Source organism: Gordionus sp. m RMFG-2023, chromosome 1 (genome assembly GCF_954871325.1).
Source record: "Gordionus sp. m RMFG-2023 chromosome 1, tfGorSpeb1-WG-v2, whole genome shotgun sequence".
In the NCBI taxonomy this organism is placed as follows: Eukaryota; Metazoa; Nematomorpha; class Gordioida; order Chordodea; family Parachordodidae; genus Gordionus; species Gordionus sp. m RMFG-2023.
The window spans coordinates 1960745-1976685 of NC_088775.1; the positions used below are offsets into that span (position 1 = coordinate 1960745).

At 27.7% G+C, this 15941-nt stretch overlaps 1 protein-coding gene across 1 annotated transcript; it reads left to right on the plus strand.

Moving 5' to 3' along the window:
* The first annotated feature begins 7264 nt into the window (after positions 1-7264).
* Positions 7265-8656, plus strand: LOC135922596 (disintegrin and metalloproteinase domain-containing protein 10-like). The gene has a single exon (XM_065456999.1). It carries the CDS (start codon positions 7265-7267, stop codon positions 8654-8656), a length of 1392 nt encoding a protein of 463 aa, XP_065313071.1.
* The last annotated feature ends 7285 nt before the right edge of the window (positions 8657-15941 follow it).

The following is a 15941-nucleotide window of genomic DNA, read 5'->3' on the forward strand; positions in this document are numbered from 1 at the left end:
GAAAATCCGTTAACATTAAGGCGTTTAAATTTGTATTAGTTTCCTTCAAATTTGAGCTGCCATCTTTTTCAAGAAAACACCCGAGACCAAAGTGATAGTTCTCGGCTAAAAACTTGTTTTAACCGATTTTTTTAACCGGCTAAAAATTGTTGGCTTAAACGGCTAAAAATATAGTAATCACAACAACTATAATGATTATTATACCTACTAAAATATCAATCACTTTTCTCTAATCAATAAAACAAAAATCAGCTGTAATCGAAATAAAAACTATAGGCACGCCTTAGGCTGAGATCTTAAATATCGAACTTTAAATTACGATTCAAAAAATAATTAAGTGTTTTTAACCCGATTGAAAATATTTTTGAATCTTACTATTTCCTATGATCTTGCTTGATGTTACTTGTTCCTTTCAGTTTAGATATCTGTTTAACAAACTATAAATTATATTAGTAAATTTATTTTTTTAAACAAAAAATTCGGGGGTTATGGGGATAGAAAGGGGGGGGGGGTTCAACCCTACCCTTTCACCCTGTCAATTAGAAAGAGTCCCTATTTTAAGAAGGGTTCGAAATCGCTAAATGAGTTGGAGTGAGCTTTAGAGCTATTTTAAAGAATTTCTTTAGAGAATTATGGATCTGGAACTTCCAAAAGGGGACAAAATTATAGTTTCCGAAATATTTCAAAATATAAAGTAGAAAAAAAAAATGTACAAGTATATAGCAATGGAATTTTATTCGCTAAATGTTAATCATATAATGTATTCAATAATGTATTTGGCAATATTAATTTTCGCTGTAATGCTGCATTCGCAATTTTGGCTCTAATATATTATCGTTGATCCTGCATTTAAAGTTAGCAGGAATTCAAGATTTCGCGGTACTCAATCGCTAAAATATATTTTTCGAGGTATTGACGTGATACGAAATTAAATACATATGGTTTGAGAGAAGGAAGAAAAGGCAAAGATAAGGCTAAAACTACAAAAGGGCGAAAGATTAAAATCTAATCTATAAATTGATATCATTCCCTTCCCCCTCATCTTTATTCAAATTAAAATATTTTAATATTTTAAATAAAAAAAATTTAAATTTATAAAAGAAAATTTTGTTTTTGGCATCATTATTTCTCATATCATAAATGCAAAATAAAAATTATTTTTCCATTCTTTAGTTTCTTTTTAGATTTATTTCTTCCTTTCTTTCTTTTATATTCCATTTTTTGTCAAATCGAATTTATCTAATTTGGAACAGCATGTAAATAGAATCGACCCTCTAATATAATAAAATTTAAGTCATTTTCCTCCCCATTCTCCGGGAGAAATCTCAGTTATACATCTATTGAAAGGAAATTTTAAAGTGAATTTTAAGAACAAAACGATACGTCAACGAGCGGCGAGTCAAATTTTTAAGAAATAAGGGGTGGGAGGGTGTTTGAGTTTTGCCACAAAGTAGACCTCTAAATTGGATACCATAAAATAATTTTTTTTAAAAAATGTATATTTACACACAACTGTTCCAGATTATTTTAAAAAATTTTTTTAAATAGCTCCCTTTGTTTAAAATTAGAATTAAATATCCTCGGGGAAGAAAAAATTAAATAATAAATGAATGAATGAAGAAAAAGTAACATTTTCTTTTCAAAGATATGTCCGATCTTAAATTTTTTTTTAAAAGTGCGTCTTTTGTTTTACGTGTTTTGATTCAAATAATTGTAATTTAATTTGCAACGCGAAGATCAGATGCTAAAACGATTCCGTTCAATTTGTAGGTTCTAGGTCCGAATCGGCAGTGCTTTTGAAAGACTCAGAAGAATAGCGGGAGGCGACGACGGGTGCTAATGAATAATTCAGAATTATAAAAATAATTTAAAATAAGAAAGAAAAGGCAGAACAAATCATTTTAGCATATTCTATATTTATTTATTCTTAAAAATTAAGTATCAAAAAAGTGATAATGTGATTCATATTTTTAATTTATTTTAATTTTGAGATTTTTATAAAGTTCAAATTATTTTTTAAAAAAATGAAATAGTAAATAATTTTATCATTTAATTGATGAATTTTCATAACCAACATTATTTATATAAAGAAATAATAATGATCAAAAAATATAGGAAAATATCAAATTGATTATGCAAGATGATATCAGCTGATCGCTATAAATTCTCCATTTTAGAAACCCCGTTCCTATGGAAGTTTTACGTTTTTTATTAGTCCTTCAGGCCTGGCACAAAAATTTTGCGACATATGGCAACTGCGCAATTCAATTTTTAGGCTAAATATGTCTGCGTTGACATTAAAAATATGAGTTTTGATTTATTTTAAATATTTATTTAATCAAGAGCTCACTTCTTAATTTGGCTCAATTTAGACAGGTTATTGTTCAAAAAAAATCATATGATGTCTTACGCAAACAGTTAAGTATATTTTTTTTTCTTCAAAAAAAAAACTCAATGAATTCAATTCAAAAAAAAAAAAATTATTTCTATCTTTTTTTTATTTACGAAAATTATAAAAAAAAAAATTTTCTACTTTTTTTTTGTGCGCAAGGAAAATAAAAAAATAAATAAAAATTTGAAAAATGTAATTTTTTTTACGTGATATTTGGGTTCGAAGATAGTTGGAAGCGAATTTTATTTTGCGGAATTAAGAGAAGGAATTGTCGGTAACCATGGATTTATTTGCCCGCGAGAATTGTCGTCATTTTTTGTAATTCGAGGTTTCGTCTATTCATTTTGTTTAAATTTCTTTTCTTCTTTTTTATTTCGCTTTTTTCTCTTTTTTTTTAGAATATAAAAAAAAACCCCTTTTATTTTTTTTTAATATAAATAGTTTTTTTTTTTTATTTTTGGTAAAAAAAAAGGATATAAAAAGAGTTTTTTTATAAATTTTATTTCGATAAAAAAAAATGGTAAAAAAATAAAGAAAATTCAAAATGGAGGATAAGTTTTTTTTTTATAATTATTTTTTATCAAAAAAAAAGAGAGAAAAAAGAAAATATGGTGTAAACAATTATTTTTTTTCAAAAAAAATAAATAAATAATCGATTTTACAAACAAGACGAAAAATGTTTTTTTTAAAAAAAAACTCGGATAGTAAATTTGAATATTTATATAAATTTAAAGCCTTTTAATTCAATATTTATTTTTTATTTCAGTTTGTTTATACTTTTTAAACTATATCTTTCATATATTATTTGTATCATTAGTCTATTAAATTTTATTATATATATTTAATTACTCTATATTATTTTATATATATATTTAATTGCTCTACATTATTTTAGATAAATTGTTTATATAATAAAAATTATTATTATTTCTATAAATTAAAGTTAATAAGTTTTAATTATAATTTTAATTTAAAAGTTTTTTTATTACTTGAACAATATATGGATCTTTAATAATATAGATATGATTCGACGTATGTCCATTTAAAAAATGCCTTTTTTTGTAAATCAAAATGTTTATAGTGTTTATATATATTTTTTTTTAAGTATAAAATGATCGAAAAATTTAAATTATTAGCTGTAGCCAGAGGCGTTATTGATTTTATTGGGCTAATTTTTAAATTATGGGGTTCCAAAAATAATTGGTATTTTTTTTATGATGACCTCAGGAACTTTTAACTCCACTAAATTTTTATTAAAAGTGGCTTAAATGTTTAATTTTATTTTGGAGGTTTGCTAAATCATTTTTCCCGGTCTCTTCTAACCCGATAGCTTCTAGCTTTATATTTGTAACTTAATTGTATGGTAGGCTCTGGGGGCTAAAAACATATGATATAAATGGCACATCCTCGATCTTCTATTTTGAAAATTTTTTAAATTATCACAAAAAGTAAAAGCACTTATAATAGATTTAATTAATCACTAATTTCAGTTGGATTGATTTAGCAATAAATGTTTAATACCTTGACTTCTGACATTATTATAAATTGGCAATGTATTCTATTTTAAATTAGCAATGTTGGATTTGTAATGTACTTAAACCAAATCAAATCTCTTTGCCCCCCCTCCCAATAGCTAGACCAAATTTTAATATACCATTATAATTGGACTTCTATCCTAACTGACTTTGAAAATACCTTTTTTTATATACTTTTTAGTATTATTGAAGATTTATTTAGATATTCACTGTATAAAAATTTTTTATTGGTCTATTATATGATTAAAAGTTCACTGTATATCCTAATTCCATGTACAAACGTAACTCTCTTTTACCCACAGAAAACGGAAACTTTAAGTAATCCCCTACACACATAACTATATTTAGCCTACGCGGCCCCTATACCTGATACTGATAGCGTCGGTTAGATAGCTTTATTTAAGAAAGAAATAATGATGAAACAAATATCAGTCATCACTTGAAATTCCAAAAGAATATTTCTATCTCTCAATATATTAATTTATAAAATATGTAGATGTTAATAATTTGCCAGCTATGGTTCCAATATTTATTTATTATTTTATATAAAGTGCGAAGATTTTATGTAACGCATAAATTAATTTAAATTGGCATATTCTTTCTTCCAATAACGATCTATTTTATGTTTTACTAATTTTTTTTAAAAATATTCATAATTTGTTTAAATTATACAAATATTATTAAAAATAAAATTAAAATATTAAAATAAATTGTGTTGTACGGTACATTTTATTTTTAAGCATCTTATTCCGAGGGCTTGCCATCCTAACCTGAGACCTCCAGTTCCGGCTCTAAGTCCGGCCCGTTTTTAAACACGGGCAGGGCTTGAAATTTTTTTAAAAAAAAATGGGCCGTATATTTATAAACCAAATATTTGGAATCGACATTAATAGCTATAAAAATCAAAAATAAATATAATACATTTTTAAAAAATTCTGAGCCGGGCCAAAAATATTTTTGAAAAAAATCCGTGTCGGGCCATGCTAATGGTACCTCTGCAGGTCTCTGCTTTTACATGAATGTTTTTTTTAGAAAACTTTTGAGAATAGTACAGAGCGATTTTAATCACTTGTTAGAGACGTAGTTTAAGGATACAAACCAATAAAATACCGATTGTTTTGTGGATCTATATTGGCTTACAAAAGTTAAGGGGAATAAATTTTACCCTTACGCTCACAAAAATAGGCGCCAAAAAAAGAAATAAATAATGAACGAATGAATGAATGAATCCGATAACAAAGGTGATTTTTCAAATTTTATACCGTTAACATGTATCGTGACAAGTAAGATAAATAAAAGAGAGTGATAACGTCCAAACGTGTAAAGTTTCATAAAACTAAAATAACATTGCATAAAGCTAGTGATGTCTCAAATATTTTAACCAGAAAAATATTACCCAATCCATGGAATTTCGCTAATAGTTGGTTCGAACCTAAAACTAAAATAACATTGCATAAAGCTAGTGATGTCTCAAATATTTTGACCAGAAAAATATTACCCAAGCCATGGAATTTCGCTAATAGTTTTCGAAACTAAAACTAAAATAACATTGCATAAAGCTAGTGATGTCTCAAATATTTTGACCAGAAGAATATTACCCAATCCATGGAATTTCGCTAATAGTTGGTTCGAAACTAAAACTAAAATAACATTGCATAAAGCTAGTGGATGTCTCAAATATTTTGAAGAAAAATATTACCCAATCCATGGAATTTCGCTAATAGTTGCCGAACCTTTGTGCCAGCCAAGCCAACTATGAGCAAAATCTATCAGGCTTGTCTTAATATTTTTTTCTCTGGATATACTTTTGAGTTAGCAGTATTTATAAATAAAATTGGCTCAAAATCGACCCTTTTAAAACAACACTTACATGAAGCTATATAACAAAAAATAATAATTATAATAATTTAAGAAAAACATAATGTTCGAACCGATAGAACGCTCTCGTGAACTGAGTTCGCTGTTATTTTTCGACGAAAGCGTTCGTTTTTTACGTTCGTTCAATTTTAGGGAAGTTTTCATATTTTTATATTCATTTGGAAATATTAATTCGTATCAGTATCTTAGGGTTATGTCTTCAAGTTTTATTGTTATTTATTTATTTTTAAATTGTCTTTTTAATGGCCATTATGAAAGTAATTACATCTGGTAGAGTTATCAATAGATTCGATAGCAAATCAGAAAATCTATCAAACAGTGGGGTTAAAATCTCCCCATTAATGGGTGAGTCTGGGACTAGGGTCAATAATATTTTAATCAGCACAAAATACCGATATGGGTACATTAAAAATAAAAATTTGATATGGGTATCAAATGAAAGGTAGTTACAAAGACATTATTTTACATACTAAATACATACTTATATTACCATTACAATAAAGATTGATTATCGATACTTATAGTATACATTATTTGTACTAAGTTATTTGCCACCCCCCTCCCTCCACTTAGTGACACAAGGGTTTCAATATCGTCATCTGCTTATTACACGCATTTCTGATGATGAAGTTCTCGTTAACAATTTTATTCTGGGCCTAAGCAGCTTACTCACAAAGATGAATGAATGGGGGGAAACAATCATTCACACTGTCAAACCCTTCATAATATAATTATTTTTCGCAAGGATTAGACATTACTTTTACACAACTAGTTATTTTTAAGGGTAACTAATAAAAATCATGTTATTCCATCATCTTATCCTTGCCCCAAAACTGGCATAATTTAAGTGCGTTCTCTCTCTTCATGACGGGTCCTTAACAAACGTGATGAATAAATGAATGAATGAATGAATGAATAAAATACCCAAAATATTTTATTTATTTTGTAAAAAAAAAATTACAGAAAAATTTTTACATCAAAATTTTAACGAAAAATCTTGTGAATCGTGATTTTGAAAAAAAAAAAATATTCACTTCCTTCCCGTTAAGATTCGAATTAAAAATTTTTGGACCCGCTCACAATTCACGGTCCGATTATTCCAAAATTAATAATTATTAGAGTTATGCCGTGACCCCCGCCATTTTACGACCGGAAGCGCATCTCTAATTAAGTCTCCTCAAACCATTCCCCAAGACTCTTTTCCCACCCTATTTACGGTTACATTTTAGCAAACTTGTTTTTTTTTCCATAAAATGTAATTTGTCCTCCCCCCCCCCCTTCTCACTTATATTATTTCCATCAAAAAGGGTAGCCATATTTGTAAGGTCTATATAACCACATACATCATCACGTATTACAAACAAAAAATAATTTTAAAAATCGATTTAGAACCTATAATAAATAATAGAACAACTCCTTTGTATTGTGATATCCATATTTATAGAAACTAGTAATCGAAATGAAGCTTAAACAGCAAGTGTTAAAGGCATTCTTAGGCTGCATATTACGACTAGTTGAATCACTTCAATCATTTAAAGGTGCATGTCCAGAGCGTCCCATATTTAACCAAAAGGTAACTGAAGTGACTCCTCTTAATATACCCTTTACACTTGTATTGATTTCTTCAACTGATATAGTGGAAGAGAATACTACGGTGGATATAGTGTCGGATTCTTATCAATACCAAAATTCGTATTTAAAAAGGTATCTCAAGTATCATTACTACGTTGCCAGGATTAAGAATCGGGAACGATCCTTTGCTTTTGGCAGTATAGATTTAACAAATATGGCTACCCTTTTTGACGGGATAATATACGAGAGTGGCAAATTGCATTTTGTGGAAGGAATACAAGTTTGGAAAAATTTAACCTCAGATTTGTTGGGAAAGAGCGCGTTATCCGACAAATGGGGGATGAGGAAATGGGTAAAGGAAAAAAAATACATGTATTACACGGAAGATGACATAGAACCGTGGTACCGTATTAACGATACTCTAGGAGTACCATCAGTTCGCGATAAATCGGGGTTGAGTAGAGTATGGAGACGACAATTGGATGTAAAAGCGGAGGCGATCAATAACCAAGGAAACTCTCGCGAATGGTATTCTAACAATAAAAAGGTGTGCGGCGTTAACGTATTGTTAGATTCTTATTTGATGGAAAAGGTGTATCATTACGATATCAGAGAAGCCATACATGAAACTATTATACTTTACGGAGCGTTAGACTTTCTGTACCGAATTGTTGATTTTGCCGGTATCAAGCAACCAAATCATTTTGGATTCCAAATAGCGAAAATAACGGTGGTTATAAAGAAAAACGATCCCGTGACTCAGCAAAATGTATACCCCTTAGCTAACAAATATATGGCACTGATATCATCTATGGGCTTGGGAGACAATAGATGTTTAGGTATCAGCTTCACGTTTCAAAATTTTAGAGGTATTCAGGGACAGGCTTGGATTGGTGCCGACGAGACCGGAATATTTATGGATAAAAGTAGTAAAAGGCCCGCAAATGAAAACCAGAATGTGGCGTACGTTAATTTTTTCCTGTATAAAAAGGGAGGAGTCAGAACGAGAGGTTCGATCCTCAGCATATTAGCCCACGAAGTAGGCCACACTTTCGGAGCCGAGCACGAGGAAGACACTGCATGCATTTCGAGTACCATATTATTGATGAACTCTCGCTCTAGGGAATCAAATAGGTTCGATAACTTTAAATTCAGTAAATGCAACGTCAGATTGATCAAAAGGATCATAAGAAAGAGGATGGGCAAATTCATAAAATGTCCTCACGAATTGAGAGTGTACGATGACTTCTTTTATCCTAGGTATGGAAGAATCTGTTAATTATTCAAAATCACGACAATTACAGGTAGGGAATAGGATCATTCCCATTTTTTTCTAATTCCGTATACACATGAAATGTCACGTGACTCTGTCTATCGTTTAAACAATAACAACAACTTCGGCAATGTTATTTCAGTTGTAAGAATCATAGTGTGTAAATGTTATTGTTATAAATACAAATTATTTAAAATTGTCGTATATCAATAATCACGTTAAAATCCAAGCCACGCGGGTAGTCGTGACATTGTTAAGAGTGGTTTATATGGGATATTATTGTCCATTTGGCGGTCATTTGGACCTATTATGCCCAGCATCCGGCTGGTCTAATCACCCTACCGTTTACATTTAATAATTTAAAATATAATATTTCTCTATTTTAATTATCTTATTATAATAGTTAAATTGTAGCGTGTGATAATCTAATTTTTTAAGCAATTGTTTATATATGAGTTAAATTTATAGATAAAGAACGATTTTTAATAATAAAATATTACAAGATAAATCACGGTAATTATTAATTTTTAGTTATGCTCTATTGCATGTAGAATAAAGATATATTAGTTTCCATAGTTCATAATAAATAATTTCATCTATTATACCCATTGATATATAGACTTAATTTTTTTTTGTTACAATGAAAGCATCGCCTTTGCCAAGTAAGATCTTAAAAATGATTTTAACCATTTGAATCTTACAAAAATTTAACATTTTAAATATTTTATCATTAACTTACATTATAGTATAACGTCGTTAATAGCAACTAATATTTAGTAAGATTATACATTTATAATTTGCAGAGTTGTTAAAAGATACTTTTTAAATGTAGATACAGATACACCGTCTAAAAATAGTACCTAGATACCGATGCTTTAGTCAAAAATCTAGATACAGATACAGATACCATATTTTTATATCTAAGATCCTTTAACAACTCTGATAATCTGTGAACAGAAACGTAAGACCTTCATTTTCTATATAAATAATACTTTGATAGACTTCAAAACTTCCTGATATTTTCTAAAAAATATATAATATATCATTTTTCTATCGGGTTCAAATCGCAAACCGATTTCGAAACCAAACCGAACCGTGGACAAACCCCCATCACCTCCCGCAAAAACTGCGGTTTGTGAAAAAACCGACCGTTAAACTTCATTAGCTGACTAAATCTATATTGTGAAAATTCGATTTATTTTAAAATTTTTTAAAATTTTTTAAAATCATTTTGAAATCATTTTGAAATCATAAAATATTTATTTGGGCACACTTTTAACTAAATCTTATCCCACGGATTTGATATATTTTAGGAATTTCAGTTTTTAAAAAAATTATGATTGTTAAAATAAAATAATGATTCATTTGATAAAATATAAATCTAGAATATGTAAATATGTGAATATGAGAATACGAGCTCTAGCACACATCTAAATCTTCAAATTGGGTATAAAAAAAATGGCGAGAGAAGGCAGGATTTTGAAATGAGCAAGCCGGGAGAAGAGCGGATCAGATGTTCTGTATTCCGCGCCAAATAAATTTTATATACTTTATATATATCCTTTTATTTTTATTGGCGTATAAATTACGATTATTATTTTTTTAATTAATATATATATATATATATGCATAAATTTTGTTATATTGAGAGCAATAAAATTGATTATATGTATATATAAAAATTGTTATTGACCATTTCACCCCATGTCATAATGCCACCTTACCTCTGATATGGAGTAAATTAGGGAATTTGTCATCTTTATATTTAGGATTGACTGTTTGAACTATGAAAGAGATATAGATCTTAGGAGTTTATATTTATCTTATAGTCTTAGAGTGAGGCGTACATGCTCGGTTTCCTGTATAAATGTTTAGGAAAAAAGCTAATTGAGGAATATTTACTAAATTAGTGGCTTCCATTTTTTCCCTTTTGCCCATTTTTAGAACTTTTTCTATTTTGGCGAAAAATTTTTTTTTAAAAAATATATTTAATCCTCATCCTGCAATAGCAATTCACCCGAATATACAAAAATATAAAAGATATAAAGAAAGAAAAGAAAGAAAGCAAATTTTTGTATACTTCTTAAATTAGTTATTCACTTTTTTTAAATTTTGTTTATATACCTTTTTAACTTACTGATTGTAATTATGATTATGGGAAGAATAAAGATTTATTAATAGTGATTATAATATTAATTAGAACAACTTTTATTATTTATTTTTTCTTCTTTTTACAAGATTTAGATCCTAACCATTCTTTTTACATATACCAATCAGTGGAAATAAGAATTTAAAAGATGAAAAAGATTAAAGATCATTTTTTTTTAAAGATGTATTTAGAGATGTAATGATATTCGAAATATATAATATATATAAATAATTATTTTTCGGATGAATAAAAAAAAAATAATTAAGCCCTATTTAAATTCTAAATCATTCTCAAAATCTCATTGAGGATTTAAAAAAATTCTAAAGACTCCTTGGTCGTAGACACTCATTTACAGTAAACTGCGAAAATAGCAATCACATCGCATCTCCTCTTTCGTGATATTCAGATGAATACTTTTAGACGAAAAGATGCCTTATTCGAAATAATTGGAAGAATTATTACAATATTTCTTAATTCCTTCTAGACTGTGTAAATGAGAATATTCCAAAGATGTAAAGGAAAAAAAAATATATATTTGAGATTACATTAATATAATACACTTTTCATTGTTTTTTGTAAAATTGTATTTTAATTCTTTTTTAATTTTTTTTTATTGTAAACTTTAATTTTTCATAGTTTTTTTTTTTACTGTCTTTTTTATGAATGTTAATTTAATATTATATTTTTACTTTATAATTTATTTATTTTATATTTAATGGAGATGAATAAAGAAGAAAGCCGTAAATTATGTTATCACATTTTTGTTTGAATCTTCTTACCCTGCATTATTCTACATATCATCATTTTTTCAAAAATTTAGATTCAGGCCTGCATTTTACAGCATCCAACATATGCTTAATGTTGACTTATTAGAGCTACGCCATCCTATGGCCAAATCAATTTAAGCATTGCTCAATTATCATAGTATATTGTTACTATAAATTAGGATATATTATGCTAACGTATGGTATATAAATGAGAAGCCACCCAAATTGAAGAGGTCGAATCGTGAGTTACCCAGTGAAGACTTCCGCAGAATCAATCATTGATCTAGCCTTATTGCCGAGATCTCATACATATTCCTAACTCTGGCGTGGCCGGGGCAAGGGGGGGGGAGATCACCCATCAAAAATTTGCCTGTTGTCGTAAATATAATTTAAGTCAATAACACCCCCCCCCCCCCCGTTTATTGTATACAAATAGATTACTGTAAACAAAAATTTCAAAGAAAGTAATTAGTATTTTTAAAAATAACGACTATATCTAGAAAAATCTAATATAACGAAAGAGCCTACAAAAATGTAAGAAGAACTCCGATAAAATTTATAGTCCTAACCTAATAGTTGCCCTACTACCCCTCTTAGCAAAATCTTAGCTACGTCTTATGATTTATAATAAAAAAATTTTTTACCCAGTTATACATTTGATTTATGTATATTTTTAAAATTATTACTTACGATTTTTATATAAATATAACTAAAATCTTTTTAAATTTCAAATCTCTTCCTTTTTAATCCAGTAATACATTTTATGTAGCCTTTATATGCGATATTTTTCGCTACTGGAAAAGTTACAAGATAAGCGTAAAAGTTTATTACAAATAATATATTATTATTTTTTTTTATTAAATTAAAATCAAAATAAATTATATTAATATATATATATAAACCCATATAAATGTTTATTATAATAATTATATATATATATTAAAAAATAATAAAATAAAATATGTAATGATGTATTTAAAAAAAATTTAGGTTAAAACCCCCTTGATCAAATTAATATTAAAAAAACTATATTAAAATATTATATTTGTTTATAATAAATGATATATTATTTATTTTTTATTAATTTAAATTAAAATAAATTATATTAATAAACCCATATAAATGTTATTATGATAATTTTTTTTTTTATATTTAATAAATAAACTAAAATATGTAATGATGTATTAAAAAAAAATTTAGGTTTAACCCCCCCCTTGATGAAATTGATATTAAATAAACTATATTAAAATATTATATTTGTTTATAATAAATGATAAATGATAAATCAAATTTGAATTTAATAATTGTCAAAAAAAAGATACAGGAAGGTTAATAATGAATGAATCATCATTTAGGAGTGGCATACTTCAATTTGTAACTTACATCGATGTAATAACCCACCATATTGTTTACAATCTGTTATATTAAATTTTTTTTTAAATATTAATATTACGTATAATAATATATTAAGTATTATATACGATGTTATAATGTATTAGTTATAACTAGTTACTTTATCTGTGTATATTTATTATAATTATGAGTAGTGTCTTTAAACCGACTTTTTGGTCGATCTTTAAAAACGGTTAAATCAATATATTGGCCAGAAAAATATTGCACAATCCCCTAGATTTCGCCAATGGATCTTTTTGCTTCATCTAGAACAAAATCTTCAGTCTTGAGTAATATTGTTCTGGATAAAATTAACAACACTAATTATAGGCACCGGGTCTGAGCTCTAAAAAGAAATCATAAGTGTTAATAGACTAACCTATAGAGTTAGCCGAGAAAGTCAGAACAATGGCGCATTTTGTTAATATATACATTCCCAACATAAATAAAATATATTATAAGTTTAATTGTCAAACCTAATTGATATATATAATAATATAATATGGGTTAAAGGTTAAATCTAATTTTAGTCTGATTGGAATTGCCATGAATACAGATTCTAACAAATTTCGTCTCGACGACTTGCGTCTACATCAACGGCAGCTTCTTCTTCTTCTATAGCAACTTTAATACTTCAGCGCTAGCAATAGCATACATCATCTTTCTTTCTTTCTTTCTTTCTTTCTTTCTTTCTTTCTTTCTTTCTTTCTTTCTTTCTTTCTTTCTTTCTTTCTTTCTTTCTTTCTTTCTTTCTTTCTTTCTTTCTTTCTTTCTTTCTTTCTTTCTATCTTTCTTTCTTTATCTTTCTTTATCTTTCTTTGAAAATTCGAATCGAATTGAGAATAATAAAATTGTTCAATTCAATTTATATTCTCGAAAACCTTGCATATATATTTTAGTTTATTTCTATAGTTTAGATAAATTTTAAAAACATATTAATCAAGCCAAAATATAAACCTTGTTTATGTAAGCATCGTAATTTTCAGTTGTGTAATTTTTCTTAAATATATATTTTTTTCTCAACATCATGCAATTTTTTAAAAATTTAACATGTTGGTTTTATATATTTCAATTGAAACTGACTTGGTATTTGGGTTTATTACACGTAATAAAATTAATGAGTAATGTAATCACTTGTATTGTAAGGGGTCTTGCTAACTTCTCCGAACTTATGGCTTCATACTGTTGATTTATCTCGTAGGTTATATCAGTAAGCGTCTTTATAGAATTCCCTGTATAGCTCCTACCATCTCGGATTACCGCTAAACGGCGAATCGAAATATAATCATTATTTGTTTTTATATTGTAAATATAAATATTCATTTTTTTTTAAAAAAAATATTGTGATTTTTGTATTAAAAATTTTATTTTTTTTAGTAAAAAAAAATTTTCGTATATTATTAACTAAAAAAAAAATAAATGTTGAATTTAGATCTGTATTTAAACTAGAGTTGTTACGCGGTGGCTAACTCAATATTTCATCTAGAAAAATTTTACTCATAGAAGGAACAAAGGTTTAGACATATATTATCGAAATCTCAAGGCTTAGGTAATATTTTTTTCTGGCTAAAATAGTGAGTTGGCCGTCTTGAAAAACCGGCTTAAAACGAGCCGATATAACAACATTAGTTTAAACGCATTTCTAATCCAAAATTTTAAAAGTATATTTAGGGTGAAGGTAACATTCTTATATATATATATATCTATACATTATCATAACTAGCTCCAAATATGTGAACTATTGGCCTTAGTGTCGTTAAACTACCTAACTTTAGTCAACGGTAAAACATCATGTATTTATCCAAAAACATTCTAATCAATCTTCACCTTGAGACTCAACTTAGAATCTTGATTCAATTTTTTAGGCTAACAGCTTGACTACGCCACAATCGAAATTGGTCAAAGTTAGGTGATTTAACAACACTAAATTGGTCTAAATGAATTAAGATTAGAATTCGAAAACCTGTGTTAAGATTTCTAAGGTTCAAATTCGGAATTCTCTTTTGAAAAACAAATCGGGGTTGGGTTTACATTGAAAAAGAGGTTCTGGAAAGGCTCATGGCTCCAAAATCTGGCCAATATGTGTTCAAACATTTCAACCACCTATAGGCAAAATCGGTTAAATCCACTCGTTTATAAGAATATTGCTAATGTTAGGATTTTCAGATTAGACGTATAGCTGAGTTAAGATTTTTGGTTTCTGGTTACAAATTCTAACCTCCAAAAAAAATAATTATGTGACAATAAATCCCCCTCTAACAGGAATCGCAAAACATTTTTAAACAACATATAACATAAATTACTCTCAAGTTTGTTGTTAGAATCGGTTTTGGAACGGTTCTCTGGGAATTTTGAAATATGAATTGGTGCCGGTTCCTAGAAATCTTAAGAGAGTAGCTCGAGGTTCTAGTTCACGGGTTCTATTTCCTATTGCGAACTCTTGCGATAAACAAAATATTTTTACCTATACTACTTCCAGCTCCATTGAATCCTTGATAATATAGTAAAGTTAGTCTGAAAAGTAGGGATATCGTGCCTTCCTTCAAATTCGTTATATTTGTCTTATCTGTTATTGGTTAAAATCATTTTTTTTAAATATATACAACGATAATTTAATTAGCAAATATATTATACTTAAATAATAACTGTGTATGGCCTCATCTATACTATACGCGTTTTTTGTTAAAGCGGTGCTGTATTTAACGCTAATCAAATGCGCGGCTGATTTTTCCCCGCGATAAATAATTTTTTTGGAACATTATGTCCCCAACATATGATTTTTTCAAATTTTATCATAGCGTTTTCATCTTTTGGCTTCCATATTTATAATATTGGGTTGATTTCGCAAATAACGGCGCGTTAAATACCGCAACGCTTGAACAAATTGATAATTGTAGTACTTTATTTTATTAGTTAGTTTTATCACAATAAATAATGATAATATGATACTTATTTGTAATTTAAAAAAAAATTTATTAAACTT

What these genes read in the sequence shown, in the direction of transcription:
- LOC135922596 (XM_065456999.1), top strand. Translation starts at nt 7,265, where the DNA reads ATGAAGCTTAAACAGCAAGTGTTAAAGGCATTCTTAGGCTGCATATTA.